This window comes from Mus caroli, chromosome 6 (assembly GCF_900094665.2).
Source record: "Mus caroli chromosome 6, CAROLI_EIJ_v1.1, whole genome shotgun sequence".
NCBI classification, from domain to species: domain Eukaryota; kingdom Metazoa; phylum Chordata; class Mammalia; order Rodentia; family Muridae; genus Mus; species Mus caroli.
This window is the reverse complement of record NC_034575.1, coordinates 135,367,432-135,394,040: the sequence shown is the minus strand read 5'-3', so window position 1 is coordinate 135,394,040 and position 26,609 is coordinate 135,367,432. Positions and strand designations below refer to the sequence as shown.

The window sequence follows — 26,609 nt, the reverse complement described above, 5'->3', positions numbered from 1 at the left end:
AAATTAATCTTTTAAAGGTTGCCATAAAGAATGATTTTTTGCATGCAATTAAGGTACAACATCAAAAGTATCCAACACTTTATTTCTGCTTGTAACATCAGCGTCTCAGTATGACTTTAGCTTTTGCCACTGAGCTAAGGATCTGAGGCCATCTTCACACTCAGTAGACGCAGAGGGAAATATGTATTGGATAGAATGAAGAAAATGTTGTTTTCTTCTGTTGGGGCCCTCTTTTCTTTTAAAGAAGAGTTTCTGCATTTCGTTATTGGTCGGGGGAGATGAGGAGACTATGATCCAACAGCCTGCATGTGCACGTCAGAGGAGAATTCTCAGGAGTCCGTTCTCTCCTTCCCTGATGTGAGTCCCAAGGATCAGATTCTGTGTCAGGCTGGCAGTGAGCACTTGTCTGCGGAGCCCTCTCGCTGGTCCATTGTTTGCAATTTCCTAAGCATTTCTCAAAATGCCCTGCTGAGAGCACTGTGACTGCAGAGAGCTTATGCTTCTGGAGATGGGCCTCTGTGATCCTCTGCACTCACAGCTGCAGGTACCAGCACAAGGAATAACAAATGGTTTGAAACTCTCTTGGACAGGGTCCAGCGCATGTGAGGGGTTAGTATGAGTCTGAAGAGTGACAGTGGCTTCTAAAACACAAACGCTGACATCTCTGCTGTGAGCCTTGGTATTGATGAGATGCGCCTAGATTCTGTTTCGTTTAGTTTGTGACAGGCTGGAAGAAGAACCCTGTCTGCAGCATGCATTGCTTATGAGCGGCTACACTTCCACTAATGATGCCCTAGAAGCCGACCACACAGCTCTCTGCCAGCTCATCCTCCATCACCTATGGTCAATGGTAGAGTGTATCACCAATGGTCAATGGTGGAGTGCCCTTCCCCCGACTCCCTTTAGGTATCAAAAATGAAGTGTGCCCTTAACACATGGCAGATTTTTCCATGAGTGACCACTGAAATTGCATGTTCTTACTGGGCGCAGTGTTAGGCAAACTGTAAGTTGCATTTAGTTTGAAACGATCAAGTGGGCTTATTGGCAGACCATGTCATTATTTCTTTGTATTTAGAGCCTCAGGACTCCTTCCCTGCGATTCATAATCAAACACAATGGGTTACTTACTGGACCTATAGACAATTTCCTGTGCTATCTTCCTTGCTCTGTTACATCTGCCATAGTTAAGGTAATTTTTCCTTTGTGTCTCACTAAACACAAGCACTTGTAGGTTGCTTTCACTCTAACTCCAGCTTTATCAAGGCTGTCTGCTATGCTTGCTCAGTTTATTCACAATAAACTAATTAATCTTCACGTTTATTCATTTTAAAGAAAAGATTCATTTTCGTTTGTTTGTGTGTGTGCGTGTATGTGTCAGAGAGTGTGTGTTTGTGCAAGTATGTGTGTGTGTGCAGGTGTCCACAGTGGCCAGAAGAGGTGACAGGTCCCTTGGAGCTGGAGACATAGGTGTCTGTGAGCTGCCTGGTGTGGTGTACTGAGGTCTAAAACCCTCTGAAAGTGCCACAAGCACTCTTTACTCCTAAGCCATTTCTCCAGATTACTTTTCCTACTACTGATTTTTTCTTACTTTTTAAATCCAAACGTAGTCATTTCTGCTATACATTGGCATCAATGCCATCAGAGAAAACAGCTGTGTCTGAATCCTCTTGCAGGGAATCTATATTATTATGTAATGAATTAGTGTAAGCTGTCTTTCCCTGTTATCAATTATTTTCCTCTTATGTTGAGGAATTATGAAATGGTACCAACTTCAATAAAGTCAAGGTGTTTTACTCAAGGTATTTTCCTAAGTTAATAAGGAACAATATTTGTATGAAAGAGAATTCTATTGGGATGAGCAAAGACACCAAACTCAATCACAAGTAAGATCATCCATTTCTAATGCTCCTAAAGCTCCTTGGCCCCTCCAAGGCTGCCAAGAAGGGCAAAGGTCCATGTCTCAGCCTAGTTTACACTCCACTCATACAAACAAAACTCATACCAGTGTGGTTGTATTCTCTTTCTAGTGTGTCTACTTTGTACTTCTCAGAGAGAATTCCTTGTCCTTGGTTTGGGTCCACTGAGCTGAGGAGCCCCTGCTGAATAAGGGACGCAAACGCTCCTTCCCCCAACACAGCATCTTCAGCCCTCACCATGCACTCTCCTTACCGAGCTTGACAAGGCGGAGCAAGGAGGTGTTACTCCCTCTCTCAGTGCAGGCCGTGACTGACAGATTGTAGATATCTCCTGGAGGTAGGCTAAGGATGGCCGTCATGACATTGCGTGTCACCTGCAAGACCATCAAGATTTGTGATTTCAAGGTGGGATGTATGAGCCAGCACCTCACCCTCCATAGCAAGCATACAGGTACAAATTCCAGGGTTCTAACAGAAAGCGTAAACCCCCATGAGTTTACACTGCAGCCTACCGTTGACTATTATGTTATTGCTGGACTGGATTGTTTGAATGTAAGCTCTCTAAAAGTGCACAATACACATCAGCGTGGACAGTTTTCCAATGTGTCAGTCCTTACTCTGGTGTCATCCCACATATTCACAACAGCTTCCAGAAAAGACAGCTACTGTATGGTTCCAAAGAAACATAGACATGTTTGTACACACACAGTTGCTTACTTGGAGACTCTGTTTCCTGTCTCCTGTAGAGAGGATTGTGTGATCCAGTTCTGACCGATAGATTGCAAGTGGAAACCAAACAGGCAATTCTCATTCTTTATTTATACCACTTTCTTTTTATTGGCTTTGGCTGCAGTAGTTTAATCATGCTCAAAAAGCTTAATAAAGCAGAGAGAAGACCCCAATATCCTAAATGCACTCAGATATCTGGGTAATGTGGATCACTGAGAAAATATTAACATGGAAGAGTGGTAGCTTGTTTGACAGCACACAACATTCCAAAGAAAAAGTTCTCATGTGTCCTAAGATGGTCTTGAACTTGCTATGTATTGAAGGTGATCTCAAACTCCCTCTCACGCCCCCACCTTTCTAGTACTACTAGACTCAGCTCTCCAACTAAAACTTTAAATATGAGCGAGATCAGGGCCAGCAGTGATTTCAGCTCCTGTCAAGGACTTGGAAAGGTAAGCTTAAGTAAGGGTTGCCAGCAGCTCAGGCCACCAACTGTTTGGAAGCCTGATGTCAGGACTCAAAAGAACGTACACTCTTTTTAATTTTCTTCCTCCCTTCTGCAACGACCATCCAGTGCAGCATTCTAGAATGGGACAGGTCAGTGGTGGCATCCCCATAGGTCCAACTGATGTACAGCAGGCTGTTGAAGTACTCCACAGACGTGATTTCTGGAGCGACGGGGGCTGCGAGGAGAGAGGTAAAGCTTAGGATAAAGGCTCGTGGCTGATGTCCTTCCCAGCCAAGTGTGAGAGCCGCAATGAAGCTGCCATTGAACATTCAACCTCAAGCCAGCCAGTGGTGGCCCATGCCTTTATTGCCAGCACTCGGGAGGCAGAGTAGATCTCTGCAAGTTCAAGGCCACCCTGGTCTACAGAGCAAGTTCCAGGACAGCCAGTGCTACACAGTGAAACCCTATTTTGATTAAACAAAAAAAGAAAAGGAAAGAGATTCAACTTCATACCACATGACAGTATCTCAGAACTAACAATGGAAGTCAGCGGTACAGGCTGGGGGGCACTTGCTCTGTGGGACTGTCTTAGACACAGACGGCTGGACCTATACCCACCTGAGGATATCAAGACCTCCTGTGTAAGCTGCTGTTTCAAGATGCTTAAAATGTTTGATTGTTCAAGCATATTGGGTTCATCACTCAGTGATAAAAGACATTGGTAATTATCACAACAACATTGAGAAATCTGAGGCCCTCTAATATTAAATTTCTCACCGTGGCACATGAAAGTTACTTAGGAGACCAAAGAACAGTGGGGGAGATGGAAAGAAAGACAAGATAAAGGTGCTGGAAGGAGATCTGACGACTGTTATTTCTGACATAATACAGTGATGTCACTGATAGAATCTAGCCCCGTGCTCCACAGAAAGGGGGGCCTGAGTAAAGGCAGCTGATGTAAGCAATAAGGAGGAAAGGATCTTAAAGTCATGCCTGAGGCTTAAGCCTAGCACCAAGGCTATTTCTTTACTCCACTTTCTAACACTTTAAAATTAAATGTTAATTTAATTTAAAATGTAATATTTTGTTGAGGAGGAAATTTTATTTAAACTTCATATGATATAAGCTCTGAGGGTGTTTGTAAAATTATTGTTTAAAGTGTTCAAAAACTTTAAAGATCTTAAGGAACAAATAAACAATTAAATTCAAATTGCATGTTCAAAGTGCCTAGAAAGCAAACATTTTACCCCAAGGCATGGCATAATTTCAACCAAAATCTTTGAAGTAGAATTTCTAGAAAGAATCATTCCCTTTAATAGGACACCAATAGGTAATAAGGATTCTTAGTAGACAGTAATTTCAAGACTTACTAACCCCTAAAGGACTTACAGCATGTGTAATGTGTAACAGCTGCACAATATCTATATGGAGCACGTGTTTACATGCGTGCCTGCACTCCATGTGTGTTTCCCATGAAGTATGAGCAGCTGCTTTCCTTGTGTCTAACAACACAATCCCTAAATATCAGCAATGCTCTCTCCGTTTGGGTCCTGAATGTCCATTCAAAGGCTGTGGAGGCGAGGGAAACCTCAGGGATGAGACCCAGTGAGAGGAAGTAGGTGACTGGGGATTTGACCTGGAAGCGTATACTTTGTGCCTGGTCTCTTCCTCTTGCTCTGTCCCCTGTACTTTCTAAATGCCAGGAGCTGAGTGGCTTGGCTGTTTCAGAAGTCTCATGCCACGGCGTTCTGCCTCATTATATACTAAACCCAGAAACCATGAGTTCACAGAAACGATTGCTTATTATAAGCTGGTTGTCTCAGGATATTCTGTCACAGTAATATAAGACAAAAATGTCCATATCATATTCCATAATAATCTAACTCAGAGAAATGCCTATGATTTTTGATAGCCTCTTAATATATTCTAGTATACTTCATCATATATAGATACCTTTACCTTGCTTTGTTCAAAGGAGTTTTTCCTTATATTCTCATATTGGTGAGGGTAAGAAATACACTTAAAATTACAAGTCAAGTGTGTACATGGTCCTCTTCACAGGGCTGAGCCTTCAGATTTACTGCACTTACTGCTTTAAACTCTCACATATTGCCAAAGGCCACAAGATGTCACTAGTTGTTTATTAATCGTTATTTAGTATACTAAAATAATTACTATGAATTTGGCTTTCAGACAAGTCCCCTAACCCTGGTAGTGGACTGAAGTCTGAAGAAGCCAAAGTTAATTCTCCTGGCAAGGGAAGTAGTGAGGCCTGAAGCACTGAACTCAGAGCTTCCTGCAAGCTAGCAACAGCTCTCTCTAACCCTGATCTACACACCAGCCTTCTGCCCTATTTGTTTTGAGACATCTTACTACATTGTCCAGGCTGGCTTTGAATTCACCCTGTAGCCCAGGCTGGACTTGAACTTGTCATTTTTCTATCTCGAGCTCATAAGTGGCTGGAATTACTGCCCTGAACCTTTATAGACAGTTAGCTAGTCCCCTTTTACACCATATGATTTGACAGTTAGGATTAAAATGTAAAACATAGAAGAGCAATTCAGGAGAACCTCATGTTTAAAACATTGCGTTCTTATCTGAAATAATAAAGTCAGACAAAGAACTAAAGGGTTAGAATTTCAGCTACTTAATATATCAATATACACATAAATTTATATGTGTGTATACATGCATTTGTATGTATACATTATTTTTTGTAGATCTGTGGTGATTGTGTGATGTATGTGTGTGTGTGTGTGTGGGGGAGATTAAGTGTGCTTGCTTGTTCATATTGCATGCAGTGACCAGAGGTAGAAATGAACATCTTGCTGTCTGTCTGTCTGTCTGTCTGTCTATCCATCTGTCTGTCATTATCAATCATCTATCTCTCTGTATCTATCGATCATCTCTATCTACCAAATTATCACTATTTATCTATCAATCACCTACCTGTCATTTATCTATCATCTATCTATCTATCTTTCTATCTATTATCTATCTATCATCTATCTATCTATCTATCTATCTATCTATCTATCTATCTATCTATCTAAGATAACATTCTTTCTGAGCTTGGAATTCTCCCTGAGGTCTACCAGGCCTCGCACTGCTGGAATTACAGATACAAGCGCTCATATCCAGCTTTCACTTGGGTCCTAGAGAATGCAGACCCTTCTCTGTGCTCAGCAAACGCTTCAGATACTTAATATATGAATATACACATAAGTTTATATGTGTGTATACATGCATTTGTATGTATACTTTATTTTTGTCTCCTCACCCCGTCAAATATTTTAATGATCTATGTGATACAGTTTAATTCTCACACTGCGCTATTACTAGACCCATGTTTTAGATGTGAGACTTGAAAACAGTTGTGGCAAAACGCTAGACTGCTAATGCCAGCCTGACTGAGCTGTTCGCCAAGAACAATACAACATTCTCAAAGTTTATTTCATTGGAGATAACATATTAGTCACTAAGGTAGATAGGTCACTTAGAGACTTGCTAAATCTCATCTAAACTGTTGTAAATTTTACTCCACTCCAGACAGGTCCTAATATCATTTTATTTTACAGATTTTGTTTATATTTTTAATTACATGTATGTGTGTGTGTACATGGGAAGGATGGTTGTGAACAGGGGTGCAGTACCCAGGGAAGCCAGAAGATGGTGTCAGATCTCTTGGTGCTGTAGTTATAGGTGGTTATGAGCCACCAGACATGGATGATGGAACTAAACCCAGGTACCCAGCAAGAGCAACAGGAATTCCTGAGCCATCTCTCTAGTCCCATGTGATCATTTTAAAAAGGCACAATACTGCAGACAGAATCTCAACTCTTGGTACTTCACTATTGCTGCTACCCAAGGCTGTGAAAGCCATAACCTAATTTATGAACTTTTTGCTGTGAAAACCAGTTGGCAGGATCTTGGAGAGTTCTGCTGCCAAGAAAAGGAGGGTCAAAAATCATTGAGATGGTTTACTCAGATGTCTGAGCAGAGCCAGTTCAGAGGCCACGTCTCTTGAAAGGAAGGGAAAGGCACCGATTGTACCTAGGGAGAGAAGGGCAGCCATTCTCTGAAAGCAAATCTCCATGGAGCTACTGTGGAAGAATTAGTGCTCTAGTGAAATTTAATTATAATTAGACATGTGCTTATTAATGCAGTTTGACTGTGGGCCGCAGTGTTTACCTAGTGATTGGTACCACCTCCTTTTTTGGGGTTTTCTCATTGCCCCTTCTAACATGACTATTGACATCTGGAACAGAGACCATGCTGGATCCTGGAGACTAAAGGAAGTGGCACACCAGTGTTTTGTCATTTCCACTGTTTTCCCAATAGCTCTCCGTCCAATGAAAGTTCTTGTACAGTGTTGGTCCAAACCACAAGGGTTATTGTTTCTTTCATTTTTAAGATATATTTTGTTTTAAATTTATGTGTGTGTATGTATCTGTATGAGGTTATACACATGTGAGTGCAGGTGTCCATGGAGGTCAGAAGGGGGATCCAGTCCCTAGAGCTGGAGTCACAGCTTGGGTGCAGGGCATTGAACTCAGCTCTTCTGGAAGAGTGCCTTGGTGCCTCCTCTCCAGCCCCAAGGTCAGTGCCTCATTGAATGAATTATTCATTTGTATTGTTTTATCTAATCATTGTCCATGGAACTTCACAATTTATGGCTTTGGGGGGAAACTAAGACTGATGTAATTTAAGCACCTTAACTTGGTGCCCTGTAATTTGCTAAGTGGTTTGTTCAATAGAGACGTCATCGTTGCTTGTCAGGATAGAAATAAGTATTCCCCATCATTCTCTGGTGTGCCTTATACAGACCTGAGGCTTGGGAAACTTAATTTGCTCAAACTCACTGTGACCTGAGGCAGAACCCCACTGGTGTGAAGCCTTCCCCCATGGCACTCAGTGGACTCTAGAACCAACAGCAGGTGAGGGCAGAAATGGAGTAATTAACGAGGTCGTGAAACACTCTCCTAGGTCTGATGACCTAATACGTAACATCAGTCAATCATCAGTCAATCATGTAGGGGAAGCTAAAAGCTGTGTTTGCTGCCTCCTGCTCTGCTCTGATGGATGCTGGCTGGAGAGCGCACGCCAAAGGCAGTGTCTCCAAGTAAGCAAACGTCGAGGGCAGTAACTGTGGATTTTAAAGTCAGACTCTCATTTCTAGTGCTTATCAATTAAATGCGAGACAGCGGAACCAGGGGTGTATCTTCCACGAAGATGCCAAGGCAGTGGTGAATTGCTGGCACTTTCTGTGCATGTGACCCCCCTGGTACCTGCTCAAGATGGTGTCTCCTGTGGGACCTTTCTTTTCTCCAGCACTCACCTGTTATGAAGCTGATGGTGGAACTGTCACAACAGCTCAGTTCTGGATCTCCCCACGTCACCATGGTTACGCGGAAGTTGTAGTACCACGCTGGCAATAGGCTTGCTATTCTCTGAATAAGGACGGAGGAAAATCACGAGACAAAAGATTAAGAGGAAAACAGTATTTATGAAGTTGATTTACTTTCCTGGGGTCATGATAAACATTAATAATTTTTGTTTTCTTTTTCTATGCCTTTAGAGTTATTTTTGAAGTGAAATGAGCCATAAATGAAATGAGATATATAATTTTTAAAAGATGATTGAAAGACAGAGTAAATATGGGTATTGCTTTGCCATTTCCAAAGACATAGTGCATAATGAAATAACACTCATTGATAAGTGTTTGCACTTATTTGTTTCCCTGCCTCTAGGGAAAGGGGATGGTGTTATTTTAGGATGATGATGAGCAGAAGTCTTACTGGGTGACAATGACCAAACTGTCATCTGTCTGGAAAGCAACTGTGTGCTTCAGGTGTCATGCATTGGTTGCCTACACTTTGCAAAATGAATCTAGTCTCAGAAAGAACAATTACTACATAAGCTGTGAAAGCTATTTCCAAAAGGTTAGCAATGCAAGTATTTGTTGATTTGTACAGGCTAAGGGGAGTCATGGCTAGAGACAGACAGTGTCAGTCAACTGTAGACCAGAGGGAGGTCTCTTGTAATGAGTCCTCTTATTAAGTCTGCTCTGATTGGAGGAAACTCATTATGAGAAAAATACCATCTAGGGTGAAAGTTAGTTTCACAACTAACTTTATCTCTCTCTCTCCAAAGACAAAGAGAGAATCTAAACCTAAAAGAAATATGAAACCACGGACCAGCAACCAAACAAGAAGCAAGAGAATTAGAATGCCTCTAATCCCAGCACTGTTAAAGCAGAACCAGGCATCCCCAAAGTTCCTGTCATCCTTGGCTGCATAAGTAAGGCTCTCACAAAACCAAACAATACAAAACCAAACCAATTAAACTAAATAAAACCCAATTACAGCAATCAAAACCCCCAAAGTCCTTGAGAACATCTGTCTGCCTACACAGATCAAATAGCTATCTTTCAAAATGGCCTTGTGCACCGATGACTTTCTCTAACATAGATGTGACACAGGCATGACCATTCACACGAGAGTGCACCAGCTGACTAAGGGAGGATTACCACGGATGCCGTTAAGGAAACGGTTGCTGCTATCTCATAGTAGGTCGTCCACTCTGAGGTCATGGTGGTGGGGTTGAAGTAGAACATTTCAACTACATATTTTCTGAAGACTCCCAGGGTAGGTCGGGTCCAGCTCAGCACGACAGCAGTGGGACCCAAGGGGTAGAGCATTAAGTCCTTTATCCCAGTGGGAACTAAAGGAAGGGTAGAGGGTGAAGAGAGAAAACCGGAAGGGGCGTTAGTGTCTGTACAGTGGCTTCAACTGGAACGATCAGGGCTGTCATTCTCTTAACTTAGTCACAAAAAAACTAGAGTAAATAGATATTTATTTCTGACTTTCTCCTCTGTGTAGTAAATAGAAGGATGTCTTCCAAATATACAATGCTGCCTTTTAAAGGTAGTCAATCCCTCACATTTAGCAGGTACTAGAATCTGTTTATTCCATTCAATGAACAATGAACCATGGATGGAGACTTGTCCTCAATTTTGCCTTGCATCTGCACTGAACAGGGACAGACTCCTAAAGATTATTTTTCTCTGAACAATATAGTACTCTCTTTGTGTAATATTTGCACTGTATTGGATTATTATAAAAGATTGATCCAGCAATGGCTAAGGTGTATGGTAAGGTATCCACAGGTTGGATGCATACATGACATCACTCTATATTAAGGAACAAGAATAGCCATGGCTTTTGGTTTCATCTCTGTGTGTGGGGAGGCATTCCCTGGAAGTTATATTCCATACATACTGAAAAACTTATAATCTGATGCAGGCATATTGAGCACAGCCTCATGATTCTTCCATTTATGATGAATTCAGATTGAAGGCTGCACCCTTCCAACCAGTAGTCTGGTAACAATAGGGATGGATTTATTGATTGATTGATTGATTGACTGTGGCTAACAACTTACCAATCGCAAATGTCACAGGATCGGAAGGTGGCCCAATCAAAGGGCCTTTTCTTAAGTACATCACAACCTGGTACTGGGCACCAGGAACCAGGTTCTCAATTACAGGTTTGCTTGAGTTCACCTTAAAGCAAACACCCAATAAGATTTATGTAGAGTGAGGCTTTCAGAGCGAGACACAGACGCTGAAGCAAGTTGTTAGAACGTAATAGTTTGACTTTGAAATCCGGCATCTCTTCTTACTCATGCTGGGAGGGAGGTTAGATTTCAGAATTAGGATGATGTATAGTTTATGTGAATTCAGAAGGAGATCCAGGACATTGAAATTCCACGACTGGATTTAATATGCCCCACGGGCTGCCCCCAATGAATCACTGTCGAGTGTAACCACATACACCAGAACACCGTCCTCCCGGAACCATCATCAAATCAGGGATACCAGGAGGGGAGCCTGACGTCCTAAATTGTGGTGTCAGCCGATGACATGCCAAGATCTGTGCAGAACCGTCTTTAGTCCCTCGTCACTTAGAAGCATATAATATCTAATTATAGAGATGGAAATGACCTCAGAGATTACCTATCCAAATCTCTGATTTAATAGATGGAGAAGCAAAGCCAGAGAATGGCCAAGGTCAGATGCTCACAGTTATTGTTGGGAGGAGAAGCGGAGCGCTGAGACTTCTAATCTGCAGTCAGGGCAAGTACAGCAGAAAGCACTTTGCAAAGTCTATTGTAGCCTTCTAAAATGATGTCAGAGAGACCGTGTCTCAGCTCTCTGTTTTTATTGGTTATGTGACCAGAGTGATACAGAGAGAAATAGTAGGGGCATACATATGAACAAAGTGGATGTATGAAAGATCAATGTCTGCATGTGTGGGATTGATGCTTCAGTTCAAGCTTAAGAAGTGAGTGGGTTAGCATGTATTATGTATGCAGAATTCATGTGTGTACATTTATATGAAATATATGTGTACGCTTGCGCAACCATGTTTGCATTTGTAGAGGCCAGAGGCCATTATCAGTTATCTCCCTCTGCCCCTCTGCTCATGACTCTTTGAGACAAGGTCTCTCACGGAACCTGGTTCTCCCTGTTGTCTAAACTGCCTGGCCAGTCCCCACCTCTCAGAGCTGAAATTACAGGTGTGTGCGCCCCTGTCCGGCTTTTCGCATGGTGGCGAGGACCTGCCCCAGGTCCTTACATTTGTGTTAGGTACTTTATCCACCCTCTGAATTATCCATCCAACCCCAGCTTTGATATTAGTGCTTATAATGTTCAAGATAGTCTCAATCTGTGAGGAAAAACTAATTCTCATCATGTTGTTTGAAATAAGACCCCAACTCTGCTAAGTATCAACACAAGGATTTGTTTGTACTTCAATTAACATTGTTATCTTTGTGCCTTCATTATATTAACGTAGGTAAGAATGCATCTTAGGGCTGTGAGATGCTGAGACATGAGTATAAGACACATCAACTGTTAAGATCAATTGTTTTGGCCTCTGGGGGTACATAAAATGCAAAACTTCTACAGGAATGAACAAAATAAATGGATAACAATTTTATTAGCAGTTTCTGGTATGCTTTTAAAAGTCCCATTAAAATTAGACAGATAAGCAGTGCTGGTGATGTGCATTTCAACGCTGTGAATTTCAGAAGCTGGTTTTGTGTATGAGGCAGGTCGTGATGTGAGTAGAATACAGGCTACTCTGTCCCCAAACTGGTGAGGCACAAAAGAGATGATTACATGGAACGAACAGTTAATTAGTACTCCCCCCTTCTGTGCCCACTTACACCCTTTTACCGTAACATCTGTCCAGTGTTTAGATTACCAAAGTCACTCAACGAGACGGTCATCTAGAGATACAGACTATGAACAAGAATATATTCTAGGCATGGAGGCACACTGCAGAATCCTAATAGTTGGGAAGGTAGAGGCAAGGAAGTTTAGGAGTTTAAGACCAGCCTGGACTATAGAATAAGTTAGAGACCAGCATGGGGCTATATGAAACCGTGGCCTTAGAAAGTAAATTAAAATAAAAATAGAGACAGTGGATGTTATGCACAACAGAACAGTACTGTTTTATTAAGGTTATATTCTGTGTAATAGCACTAATGTTTACTCAGTGGATCAATTGCTTCTAACTGTTCAGTGAACACCCAGATTTCTAGCCACTTAAGTACGTGGCAGTCATAACCTAGGGAAATGATGTCTTTTAGACAAGGTAGAGATGTGAAAAAAATCATATTGCTTTATAAAAAAGACAGAGGACAGTGTCATTTCAAACTACCCCGCTTTGTGAAAAACAATTAGAAACATCAATTCCTAAATATTTGTTAAGGTGTCAACCTCTATTGCAGGTTCTTAACACTTTGGGATGTAAAGGCAAGGAAGCTGTGGAGTTCAAGGTCAGCCTGGACTGTATAGTAAGTTTAATATAGAATTAAACACTTTAGTTCTTCTGTGCCATTGTTTCTAATTTTTTCTAATCACCAGTCAACCAACTGATCAATATCAAATTGATGAATGTAATAAAAATTAATATATTAATAAATATGTATGGTATGTAATCAATATAATAAAATGTTAACCAATCTTTCCACTTAATGCATATCCATTCTATAGCTCTTTCTTCCATTGCTGGCTTACTTCAATCCCAGGGACTCCACTAAATTCAATATGACTCCCAGAAGGCACTGGGTCTGCCTGTCCCTACTGAGCTAAAGACACAGGAGGAAAAACATTGGAAGAGCAGTTGGAAGAAACAGAGTCTGCTGTTAGGTGGTGGGTTGCATGAAATGAGCACAAAGGTCCCTCTGTCCGGGGTGGTCCGGTATCCACCCTTAGGATGCTTTCCTCATTGGCTTTCTGATGTACATCCAATCCAGATACCAGGACTTTCCTATTCAGGGCTCAGACAACCACTGAGTCACTCTCCCTTGAACCAAAAGATATCCAGCTAAGTCTAGGTAATCACAAAAGTTGGCCCTTCTTTTCCTCTTTATAAAAATCCTTCAGACATGGTCAGTACCTCATCATAATCCTGTGAGGTAGGATTGATTTCTCCCAACATCACAGATGAAGACATCAAGAATTACGTGAGGGGTCTGGAGAGATTGCTCAACAATTAAAGCTGGACTTCTCTCCCTATCAGAGGACCTTGATTCAATTCCCAGCACCCACAAGACAGCTCACAACTGTCAGTAACTCTAGCCCCAGGAGATATGATGACTTCTGGCCTCTGTAGACACCAGGTAGGCATGTCATGCACAGACACACAGTCACATATGCAGGCAACACACACACACACACACACATGCATATATATGAGAGAGTGTCAGCTGATAACTGTGAAGATAAAGTCTGAAAAGCACTTTTATGTGATGCTGTAGTCAGTGTTCTAGCCCTATCAAATTGGTTGCCTTTCCACTCCACTGCCACCCCATGAGGCTACACAAGCTATTTACAGAATTACCACCAGCTGTGAAGACAAATCATCCAGGATGCCCCCCGCCCCCGCTTTGACACCAACCAGCTGGGTGACTTCTTGTTCCTTACATATCCTGCCTCTTAGTCTCACCATTTCTTCCTTCCTACAGTGGAAAGGATGATCTGTCTGTCTGTCTGTCTGTCTGTCTGCCTGTCTGCCTGTCTGCCTGCGTTTCTTTCATTATTATGCACTCTTGCGAGCAGTCAAATGGCATTCATGGACTAAGGCACATGCCATGTAAGAATGAACATACACACATGCTCATGTGGCACTCGTTCCAACCCTGATGTTAGTGAGGGTGTGCTAAGGTTTTGAGGAAATGCTCGGGGCACATTTATTTTGGGTAATTAACACACAGTTTCTTATACAGCACAGATGAAGCAGTAATCTCACTTTCAACAACTTCATGAAGGAATAGCTCCAGAATGGTCCTAGTGAGAATTCGTCTCCATGCAAACTCATTGTGAAGAATAGGTACTTATGATCAGGACCAATTTACACCCTTGTAAGCTTTCTCTTGAGGAAGAAGACTGGGCTCTATGCTTCATGAAATAAAGACTCAGGTCTAATTTGTTCCATCTCCAGCATTGTTACATGGGAGCCACTTTACACATAGAATCACACAGGCATCCACGGAGTTGATGGGCCAAGTAGAGACTTTAGCAGGGCATCTCAGAGAATATCAAGGATACCCAAGAAGCACAGTCCTTGGGTGTGAGGCCATGACTGTAATGATTAAGTACAGCCTCAGCATCCCCAATCCAAAACCACAAGATCTGGAATCTGAAACATTTGAGCAACACCATACCACCATCATAGTCAATTTCCCATCATAAATGTTTATGTCATGAACAAACACTAAAATATTACTTACAACTGCCTTCAGATTCTGTGTGTGGGATGATACGAAACACACATGAATGTTTTGTTTATACTGGGGTTGAGGCCCTACACAGCTCATTATGTATACACACATATTTCAACCCTCCTGCCTCAGCACCATGTCTGAAATCCTTCTGAGCCCAAGAATTTTAGGTAGGTGATTTTATCCTGTATTTGACTTGGAGCCATGTTTATTTTAGCGCTAGCAGTGAATGTTCTGTGTCTGTCTTTTACATGGCACAGAGAGGACCATGCTTGTATACCAAGTGCTTACCAACTGAGCCAGTTACTCTACTTCTCTAGAAACTAAAAAACAAAAGCGTATTTATTTATGCCTGGGCACACGACAGTGAGAAGAGGTCTGATGATCTCTCAGAGCGAGCGTCATCCACATTTTCTAGATGCCAGACTTATTATGTGAATACTAGGATCTGAGCTCTGGTCTACATGATTGTACAGGCAGTGCTCTACACTGATGAGCCATCTCTCCAGCCTTCTTAGGACATTTTGAGTTTAGTTTTCCCATCTGAAACTTATGGGTAAGTGCATGAGTTGTGTCTGTGTGTGTGTACGTGTTCGAGTGTGTGCATGTGTGTGGTGTCGGGGCCATGGGTGCTGGAGGTATAAACCTGTGAAAATCCTCAGAAAGTCTGTGATGACTGAGAAGACACCTGGAACGCTGGCCTGCTTCGTGTACCCCTTTAAACATCAGCCTCTTGCCCATCCATAATCCTTAAGGGTTTAATGTTGCATTTCGGGGTAATGGTGTGAGAATCCAGTTAGAGAGACCATCTCTGGATCATTTATAATTTACAGTAGCTATAAGAACATTTTGTTTTGGGCTCCCAGGCAAAAGATACATAATCTGTTACATTCAAATGGACAAGAAGGAAATGTACCTTGGACAGCTGCGTTCCAGGTCACTGTCGGCGAAGGAAATACGTTTCCCACAAGTTTAAAGTCAGTTAGGTTGGGTATCATCCAGGAAGGAAACTAATGAACTGAATAAGGATCTGTGATTGCTAGTTTAGCATATTTACTCTTTAATTTAATCGAGTCAAGGGGTAGATTCCGCCTCTAGGAAGGACTTATCTCAGCGTTCTAAAGCCTTTGGTTCTCCAAAGCTCACGACTCCTGAATCAATCTTAGCTATTTAAAATTTCTCACTCTTTGAATTTCACAGATGCCTGATTTTCCTGATCTCTCTCTCTCTCTCTCTCTCTCTCTCTCTCTCTCACACACACACACACACACACACACACANCACACACACACACACACACACACACACACACACACACACACACACACACACGTCTACCTCTAGGGAAGAAAAGTAAACCTAGAGTTCAGGGAACTAGAAAAGGGCTCCAGCACCGATTGGCTATAGGTGTCCAGGCCTAGCCAATCACAGGACCGCTAATTTGCATATTCCCTGCCTGCTTCACGCCTCCTGGTGGTTGTCTAGTCCCATTTATCCTTCAAAACTTTTAGTTGAGATTGGTGATGAGAAAATTGTTATAGTTCATACACACACACACACACACACACACATTTGTTTTTAAACTTGTTTTTTGAGTCCACATTGCTTTTAAAGTTAAAATAAAAGCGGGAAAAAGAATGCGACAGCAAACCTCTATGAGAGCCTGAACTTGTCTATCTCATCCCTAGGGAAGTGTTTCTTGGATGGGTGTTGAGACTCCTTCCTCTTAATCTATGTTAGGATAAAACCAGATCTCTCTTTGTGAACTCGGAAGTACGGTCTGTTGCTGGCTTGGGCTTCTGAAATATGCTGCAATCCTTCTATATGCATTTTTGGTTAATCTCACTAGATAACAGAACTGCTCTGCCAGAACAGGATACCTAAAATTGACAGCGGGCTCCAACATCTCTCTAAGCTCTTGACACACAGACACACAGTAGGCAACTTCTCTTGAGTAAGGAGCAGAAGCAATGGGTACGTGACCTCTAACAAAGGGAAAGAGAAATGAAACTGACCAGCCACGCCCACTCATTTCCCATTTCTTGGGGTGGCTTTTGTTAATGTCACTCCCTAGTGTCTTAGGAGAACTCAGGGGATGTTTCTCTTTCCCATCACCACAGGCTGAGTTTCAAGCGGCCTTCGGTGACTAGGTGTGTTTGTCCTCTGGGTTCTTACCTGGGTACAATACTGCTTCTCCAGCCGCTGGCTCTCCTTCTGTTTCTGGCAGGTTAAGGACACCACAGACACAATGGTACTGTTGTAGTTCTCCTGGGAAGATGTCCACGACATCAAGGCCGTGGTTGAGCTTAAGACGTGAACACTCACATGCTGAGGTTTCTCGGTCAGTTCTTCCATCCACTCGCCTGTGGGGCCTGGGCATTGCAAGTCACAATCAATAGGATGTTGTATACCGAGCTAGTTGAGATAGAAGATGTAATTGTTGTTATGGAGTGTGTGTGTGTGTGTGTGTGTGTGTGTGTGTGTTTGTGCCTGCCCTTACAAACAGACTCAAAGGAAGATTTGCTTGCTCTGTCTACCCTCTGCCAACTGTAGCCCACTTCTCTTCTGGCCCAAGCAATAGTAGTGTCAGCAACAGCAATAATAAAAACCAAACTCAATTTCAGTTGTCAGGTACATTGGAGAATATCCCAGTGGAATCTTCATCAAACAGAGGGTGTGACACTATGGCATTTCATCAGTGTTTATGATTCCTTTGCTGGGAGGATCTTTCTAGAAATAATTGCTTTGAGATTCAATCAGTCCTTACCATAATCTTACAGAAACAAATTAAATTTTGCAACAGCAGAAACTGAAGGACAGGCTAGGGCTGTATTGACCAAAGGACAGCCCGCTGTCTGGGTTCAAGAAGTTGTTTGTGTCCTAGGTGATGTTTGCAGCATGTAGGGCTTTGTGTCATGATGTTCTCTGTGGAAGCACACATCCGGACCCTTCCAGATGGCCCTGGAATGTTCTCCCTCATATCTAGAATAAAAACCTTCTCCTCCTCCACCTTACCTAGGTACTGATGTCTGCCTTCTCTCTCTCTCATTGATTTTGACTCCACTAAAGAGGATGGATGCAGACTTGATGTAAATGGCTGTGAGTGGAAAGTATTACTTCATATTACTATAAAAGTAATATGAAGACAGACATGCCCTTTACAATGAGGCTCTATCTCAAGTACTTATATACTTTAGTCTGCTAACTCTTATCACAAGTCTATGATAAAAGTACTAATCTTAAATCTCAAGTTTAAATTAAGAAATTCATGCAGGTAGGATGAGGAAATTTATGAGTTACAAATGTGAAGTATGATTTTTTAAGAATCCCTGCTTTGGAGGTTAGGAGTTGGATTTGAACAAAACATTTTATACACATGCCTGAAATTCTCACACAATGGATTTTAAAACTCCATGGTCTTAACCTTGTATATGGCTCCCTGGATGGAGCACTGTTGACCTTTGAAAAGTGTTGGCTTGAAATTTAGCCCGAGGTTCTTGTTTTCCCATATCAGAGGTGCAGCTTCCTGCAAGTGATTCATTGCTTCTGAAGTTCTACCATGTGTGTGAATGGACCATTTGGAACGTTAGAAGCAAAAGGAGCCTTGGTGGGCTAGGGATGTAATTAGTTTGTTTGAACGTTTGTCTAGAATGTACAAAGCCCTGCACTTGATAACCAGCATCCCATAACCTGAATGGTGGTGCAGAGCTGTAATCCCAGCACTTGGCAGGTGAAGGTAAGGTGATCCTTATCTTCAAGATTCAAGGTCCTCTTCAGCTACATTGTGTATTTAAGGTTAGCCTGAGTTAGCTACATGAAACCCTGGTTCAAGACTAAATACATGCATAGATAAGAAAAATAAAATAAACACAAAGTAAGAGATTTAATGCTTTAACTTAATAAGGAGATTGAAGCCCAGAGGCTCAGCTACCCCACCCAATGTCATGGAGACCGTGAGCATTTGAATCTGGTAGCATAGAGGACCAAAATTGTTAGCGTTATGATATGGCCTCAAACAACCTTACATTCAAGTCTTGGCCTTAACACATATGAGAGTAACAGATTCACTTCCTCTAACTCAGAGCTTTTCATGGAAGAAGAATCTGTTGCAGAACATTTTGTCACACTGTGAGCCCAGAGATTGTGTTATTTACTGAAACTGAAACAAAACAAAACAAAACTGTTTCTAGTTGTGGTGTGGCTCAGCCCTTATCACAAACCTTTAATCCCAAACAATGAGAGTAAAGCTAGTTGGCAGAAGGAAGAAGCCATGTTTGAATGTGATGTCTAATTGAGTGGCAGACAAAGTGATGAACCAGAGAAAGATTTGACAGAATGGGATGTGCCCAAGCCTCACAAAAAGAGAGAGGAAAGGGAAGAAGGCACTGAGGGGCAGTGCAGAGAGAAAAAGAGGAAAGAGGTAGTTTTACAGGAGAGTTTTACAGAGACAGGTTGGAGAGAGAGAGAGAGAGAGAGAGAGAGAGAGAGAGAGAGAGAGAGAGAGAGAGAACAAGCTTAGACACAGGTGAAGACAGAAGGTGGTGCAGAATGAGGAGACAGAAGGTTAAAGCAGATTGCCAGGGTTAGTTTGAGGCCAAGCAGAACAATTCAGTCAGAGGCAGAGAGAGAAGCCAGATTGAATCAGTCAGCTTGGAGAGGAGTTTGGGCCAGAATAGCTGAGTTGAACCAGCTAGTCGGAGCTCAGGAAGGACTAGGAAGGAGAGAACTTATTCAGAAGCAAGCCTCAGAGGCTGAAAACATTCTAGGCCTAAATAAGATTGGACAGAGGCTAGAAGCTTCCAGAACTAGGCCTAGGTTAGCAGATGGAGGCAGTAAGCCTCAAAGACAACAATTAGAACAGGAAACTGAAAGTTACTTTTACAAAAGGTATACATTATGTGGGCATATTTTTAATGTATTTAAGCTGCTAAGTGAACTGATCTCCTGTCTCTGCCTACCTACTTTTTGAGGGTTATTTGAAGTAAGGTAGTATTTGCCCCTTAGGAAGGAGGAGACATATTATACAGATTATTGTTTTTGGACAGGTATCTTTAATCTGTGTTTCCTGACTTTTCTTTGTGTTAATCTAAAGGCACACTTAACATCTGATAAGCTAAGTAACCATTTTTTTAACCCGTGGACTGCGAATAATCATACCTTATCTAAAGAGGAAATGGGTACACACTCTTTATGCTGCTCTGCAAACCACACTTTAGTTGTACTGTGAAAGCTCACACAGTAGCTAGAAGCCTCCCCCAAACTCAGTTCTGGGAACTCAGACTTGAGAACTCTACCTTCTCCTGATGACTGCCCGGACACCCTGCAGGCTCGAGTCTGCTTGAACTCTTTGAGCTCTCTGCAAGTTCAATACTCTAATAAGATTTCCCCCCACATAATCCCATAATGCTGAATTTTATTACAGCCTCGAACAAAAATCCTATTTCCCCAGCTGTGTGTGCGCGTCCTCGGAGCCATGGTTATGCCTGGCATGGAAGGTCAGTTTAATAAGCATTCGGTTATCACAACAGTGGGAAAAAATCCGCTGGTTAACTTTCAGAGCAGATTTGCTTCCCGGAACATATACGCATCTCCTCTCAGGCATAATGGCCTCCCCTGACCTTGAGGAATCCCCAGGATCCCTGGGGACTGCTGAATAATTGACAACCAGGCCTCATTAATCTCACAGTTTCCTGTTGGAGCTCCCGAAGTGCAGGCTCAACCTCACCAGGTTCACTGTTCTATCCCCTGTAAGTGCATGACCATCGCTTGGCTACTCACTGATGTAGAAGCTGAGCGATTTTGCTGACTGGCTTTTCCGAGTCTCACAGGCCCCCGAGGAACTAAAGGTCGTCACTGAGAGTTTGTATTTCCCAGGCTCCTTCAGTTCTGCAACGAATTCATGGGCTTCTTCATCCACTGTCAAATAGTCGGTAAAGTTCTCTGGATCAAAGGCAAAAGGCAAAAAATTAAAACGAGAACATACTTGGATTGATGCCCGGAAGGGCCCAGGGAGGGCAAACTGATGAGGTTTGTAAAATGTGCATCTATGATTGTCCTCCATTCTTACATTCCAAACTCAACCTAAACCTTTACAGCAAAGGCGCTATAAACAAGAAAATGCAACTCAAACTCATAGTGTACTTATAAAACTAGAATATCAAACGTGAAATATAGTGTTCAACTCCATCACATGGAGGCCTGATACGCTGCCCACACCCACCTCACTGAATCATGTACACAAGAGAAATGAACTATTAGGCGAGGGCAGCATCCACCGCCCTCCCTGGAAGAGGAGAAATAGCCCTCATTAAATACCTCACAAGTTCCTTGTAACACTAAATTATTATTATTTTTTTAATATTGTCTTACTTCTAGTTTATAAGGTGTCTTGGTTTTATTTTTCTTCATCTATTTGCCCAAGCACCTTTAAAGGTGATATTTATTCTGCATCTGTCTCCTGATACATAGTATTTCATTTGAATCTGTTATTACTTGACTTCAAAGGAGCACAGTATACTCAGAAAAAAAAAATGCACGATTTAATTGAACTTTCTTGAAAATAGGCAGTTACAAAGTGTTCTGAGTTAGAAGATATTCTGTTCTAGAGAGTAACCTGAGGAACAGAAAAAGATTAAAGGAGCGAATAAAATGAGCAATAAAACAAAACAAAACAGACAACTCAGTCAAATGACGACTTTTGACTTAAATACCTAAAATGACAATTTCAATTTTGTGCAGTTTTAGAGTGCAGCTGATTATTATTATCTAGAAGTAGAGAATAAAGAAATATTTTGTCTCATTTCACTAAATAGAAGTTAACTCTCTTCCACAGTAAGCCGACATGATTCTAAGTGCACACCATGAAATTAAGGCAGCCTTTCTAATTTCAGACTTGATGATTTGACAACCTTTGTCATCCTAATATGAGACAGGAAGATAGAAATGATGTAGCCCTTGTCAAGTCCCGGCAAACAAGAAACAACAAGAAAAGCCTGGTGATCAACAATGGAGCTGTGCTATGTCTGTCTTTTCACAAATGTATAGACTATAATAAATGAATATAATATATAAAGTAATGTAATATATAATGATAGAGAGCTTGGAAGGCATATTGGCAATCACCTATACTCTCAGCACTTGGAGCTAAAGGTATGTCACAAGTTCAGGGTCATCCTCAGATACAGGTCAAATTCGAGAGCCTAAGCTACATCAGACCCTGTCTCAAAAACAGCACACACACACACACACACACACACTGACAGACACAAATATTTGCACATATACACACACAGAGATACACACACACTGACAGACACAAATATATTCTCATATATATATGCACACACATACACAGAGACACAAATATATTCTCATATATATATATGCACATATACACACACACATACACACACTGACAGACACAAATATATTCTCATATATATATATATATGCACACACACACACACACTGACAGACACAAATATATTCTCATATATATATATGCACATATACACACACACACAATTTCCAACGATGGTTAAGTGAATCAAAACTATATTGTGAATACTGTCTTCTGCATATTTTCCACTTACTATCAATTTCTCAGGGTAAATCGGATCGCATCAAGCTAGCTAAGGAATTCACATCTAGAAGGAGTCACTTTGTAGAAAGACTTTCCGTCGAATGCTCCTGGATTTTGCATATAAACAAACAGCATTCCTTAAGGATATTCTGTAATGTGTTTTGATGGCCCTACTTTTTAGTTAAGTATTTCTAAATATAAGGCTCCCCTTTAGAGGCCTGGGGTATGGGAAATGCTGGGTAGAGAAATGTGTAAAACTTGCAGTGACTGCAACTTGCAAATCACCCACATTTGAAGATTCTGATCGAATCCATGTATTTCAGTTTTCTGCTCTCAGGCAACACCAAGCAGTCAATTAAAGTCTCCCTTTGACAGTGTCTGTCGATCTTCCTCCCTGAGTTCAGGTCCGCCCCTCCTCCCCCGTGCTCCCCAGTTCCATGTTGCTCCTCCCAACTCCCAAGGCCTTACCTTCCCTCTCTATGAGGATATTGAAGCCGTCAAAGGCTGTGGGTGGCTTGGGTGGTAACCAGCTCAGAGTCATCTGTATAGGGAAGGCAGAGAAAGGGTCGGCTGTGGGCTTCTCCGTCCTATCGAGTGTGGTCTCAGTGTCATAGTCTGCTGGCAGCACACTGACAAAGTCCTCCTCGTTTTCGGGGGCCGAGGATGCACTGTCCCACCAGAAGGGCTGAGATGTGCTTTGATAGTCAGTGCTATTCGGGTCAGGCCAACCGGAGGACACATTGCTGGGGGGAGAACCGGAGGACACATTGCTGGGGGGAGTCTCCGGAGTTTCTTCGGGGAAACGGAAACGTCTGTCTCTTCCTATTGAATCGTGCGGTGGCTTGATGAACGAGTCCTCTGGGAAGCTCCCGCTTGGCTCCTCCCAGTTGTTCTTGTTCAAGTTGACAAAGCGAACAGAGATGTTTCGAGGTGGATATGGTGCTGTGGAAGAAAGAGTTTTCATTTCCCTGTAACTTTTAACTCATATTGAATATTTATTTACTCATGAGTCCAACACAGTGATCAGGTGGGTCTTAATTTTACTTCTTATAGACAGGAAAAAACCCTTTAATTTATTGTGAGTGTGAGTGAGTGCGTACATGCGTACGTGTGTGTGTGTTCCCACATGCCTCAGCATGTTATATATGGAGATCTGAAGATAACGTGAAACAGTTGGATCTGACCTTCTACCATGTGAGCCCTGGAGACTGAACTGGGGTGACTCGGCTTGGTGGTAAATACCTCCACCAGCTGAGCCATTTAGACAGCCATAGAGAAAGTATTATGAGGAACAGTTTCTAAGCCAACCATATCTAAGCTTCTAACATTTTGTATAGTATACATATATTTACTTCTATCTCTTAGCTTCTCACCAGTCACACTTCAAGGGTAGTAACTTTTTATACTGTATGTGTTGATGTGGTAATTTAACTTCTCATGTACAGTGATGCAAACATTCCTGGGCTTACCACAATCCCATATTTAAGAAAATATGTGTCCCTGTCCCTGGGTAGCTTAAAAATCATTTTTAAAACCTTAAAAAAAAAAAAGAATATGTGGCTAACAGAACACACACTGTATGTGCTAAGGCTGAACCAGCACGGCTTACTACCAGGTGGCTCTTACAGATGCAGATTCCAGTCATGGAAGTATGAATTCATCTCTGAAATGAGCCATATGAATACACAGGAACTATGAGTTATAGAAACACATTTTCTCTGGAGATAGCAAATCGTGAAGGCAGCCTGCACATTCTCTGCCTGCAGCAGCTCCTCAAAGACCTTCCTCTGTGACCTTTGAGGAAAAAAAAATTCACCTCTGACTCCCTTGTGCAGAGGTTGTCATGTGACATGGCCCTCATTCTGCCTTCTGTGTTGCCTTTTGTGTAAGGTGACACCATTTCTGAGGACAGATCCCCTGTCTCATTGGTCTTTACATTCTCATCTTAGAGTTAGGAGAACATCCAGGTTGGAAAGAGCGGTCACCAAGGTGTCCTTTGCAGAACAGAATATGAAAAGTGCACACAGAATAGTCAGTGTTGACGCAAGGTGAATTAGTCCTTTAGTGCTGAAATGAAATGGGAATCCTACACAGAATTCCAGACACAAAGGGTCTCGGGGCGGTCTGAGCTCTGTTCGGGTTCATTCCTGTACTCCTGAGAAGGGGGCTCTGCAGCATCATTGAACACATTAGGCACACTCAGCGCTAGTTAAGCGATGGATACTTGGTAGTATGTATTCTTTGCATTCATTCCTCTAGCCATGAGTCGATACCATAATAGTTTTTCTGTGTTTCCATTCTAGTCGTTGGAGAATTTCTGCAGTGTGTTTTGATCATCTAGACACCAACCCCCTCCTCTGCAACTCTTCCAGGCTCCACCGTCGCTTTCCATATTACTAATGCCAATAGAATTAGTAGTGAAAGTTGTACACATGCCAGACTCCTAGTGTTTTCTCTCAGTAGTCGATTATCTGTCCTAGGATGGTTGCTATCTGCCTTTCCTCTACGTGGTCACTGGTCAAGGCATAGAATAAGCACTAGCTGCCAGATCCAGCTCAGTGGCTTGGTTACAACTTTGAAGACTATCATCTATATTTTTATTCAAAAAATAAGAACGACGCTTACTTGCATTTATTTATTTTAGATTTTTCTTCTTGGGTATTTTGCTTAGGTATCTTTAATGTGGGTACAAAATTTTTGGATACAAATTTTGTTTTGTTATAAAAATAAATTCTTCCTTAGCTATGTGGCTGAATGTTTTTGAGAACTATTAAGGGAAAATGTCTTAGAAGCATTTAGAAATGAATATATAGCAACATAATATATATGGATATATATACACATATATGTATACATATCATTGCACAGCAATACAATTCAGTTACATTCTTACGACGTTTGAGTCTTCTGAGGACTCACCTGTTCTGTGTTGTTTGGGTTCATGGCTCACACCGCTGTACTCCACAAGTGTACTTTTATTAAAAGTTGCCTCCGATACCAGCTGGAAAGTGATGTTACTGTAACATATTCCTGGTAGCCAGTGATTAAACACCGTTTTCCCCTTAAAGAAATCTGTGAAGGAGGAGATCAGTTACATTAAAGTTAGGAGCTTCTTAATGTCACATACTTGGAGAAAGTCCCAGTTAAGTTTAAATATCCATGGAATAATGTTTCCTTTAATGTCTGACATACTCAATAGAAGAGAAGGCTAGAGAGAAAAACTGAAACCTGTGCCTTTAATAATGAAAAGTCTTTTTTCCTGTCAGCATTCCTAACAAGATTCAATGCAATTAAAATTAATTTCTATCTTGTGAATGTTCTCTCTATGCAGGAATTATGGAGATTAGGTTTATTTAGCTCTTTATTAAGAGAAAAACTGAAGTATTTTTACCCCTTTATGACAAAAATACCCAGCAATTTTACAAGGGATGTTTTTTCTCTTGTGGAAAGCGTCTCATGTAGAATGTACATTGGTTTATGTGGTGCGTGCTCACGTAGGAACCCAAAATACCACTCTTCGTTTTTGAGAATAGTCTTGGACCCTCTCAGGGAAATGGGGTGAAAGTCGCCCACTTGCTATGGAAGCCTGGGGCGTTCCTGCTGGGAAGTGTTGTTAATGAGGTTGTTGCTGTATTGTCTTGACTCCATTTCCGGAAGCAGACATACTGCCTTTGGCAAGAATAACTCATACTTCAAACCAATTTGAGAATTTCTCATATTGCATGTATGGCTTGCAATTCTCAACTAATGAGCAGGATGTTCTATGACTCCTCATAAGAAGATTTCCTTGAATCAATAACTTTTTCTTAATGGCTCATTTGTAGGTAAAGTATTGGATTCCACGGTTAATTCTTGCTTAGGGTAAGCAAGAAGTTCATCCAGAGAAAAATCTGAAAAAGAAAAAAAGCCATGATTTTCCCCTACCTCCTCTTGTTTCTCACCTTTGTACAGCATCGTCCTGAAGTCCCTCCCTTCCCAGTAGCTGATGTTCACTCTGCTGAACACATTGTATTTTTCCGGATAATGGATTTCAAACAGGACTCCTGTCTCAGGAGAAGGTTTATAGTCATAGATAGACACACTGGTTACAGGCAAGGGTTCTACCAAGGAAAGGGGGGGGGGAGAGACAGAGAAAGAGAGA

At 41.8% G+C, this 26,609-nt stretch overlaps 1 protein-coding gene across 2 annotated transcripts in view; it reads right to left on the bottom strand.

The window, feature by feature from the left end:
- Ptpro (protein tyrosine phosphatase receptor type O) overlaps positions 1-26,609 on the bottom strand; it is a 207,381-nt gene that overhangs the window by 58,993 nt on the left and 121,779 nt on the right. For both annotated transcript variants that reach the window (XM_021164482.2, XM_021164481.2), the window contains exons 3-12: positions 26,410-26,568; positions 25,388-25,540; positions 22,937-23,410; positions 20,665-20,826; positions 17,062-17,258; positions 10,537-10,657; positions 9,623-9,816; positions 8,432-8,543; positions 3,177-3,328; positions 2,170-2,290 (exon numbers count right to left, since the gene is read on the bottom strand). In XM_021164482.2, coding sequence (XP_021020141.1) covers positions 2,170-2,290; positions 3,177-3,328; positions 8,432-8,543; positions 9,623-9,816; positions 10,537-10,657; positions 17,062-17,258; positions 20,665-20,826; positions 22,937-23,410; positions 25,388-25,540; positions 26,410-26,568 — 1,845 coding nt within the window. The remainder of the gene's footprint in view (positions 1-2,169; positions 2,291-3,176; positions 3,329-8,431; positions 8,544-9,622; positions 9,817-10,536; positions 10,658-17,061; positions 17,259-20,664; positions 20,827-22,936; positions 23,411-25,387; positions 25,541-26,409; positions 26,569-26,609) is intronic.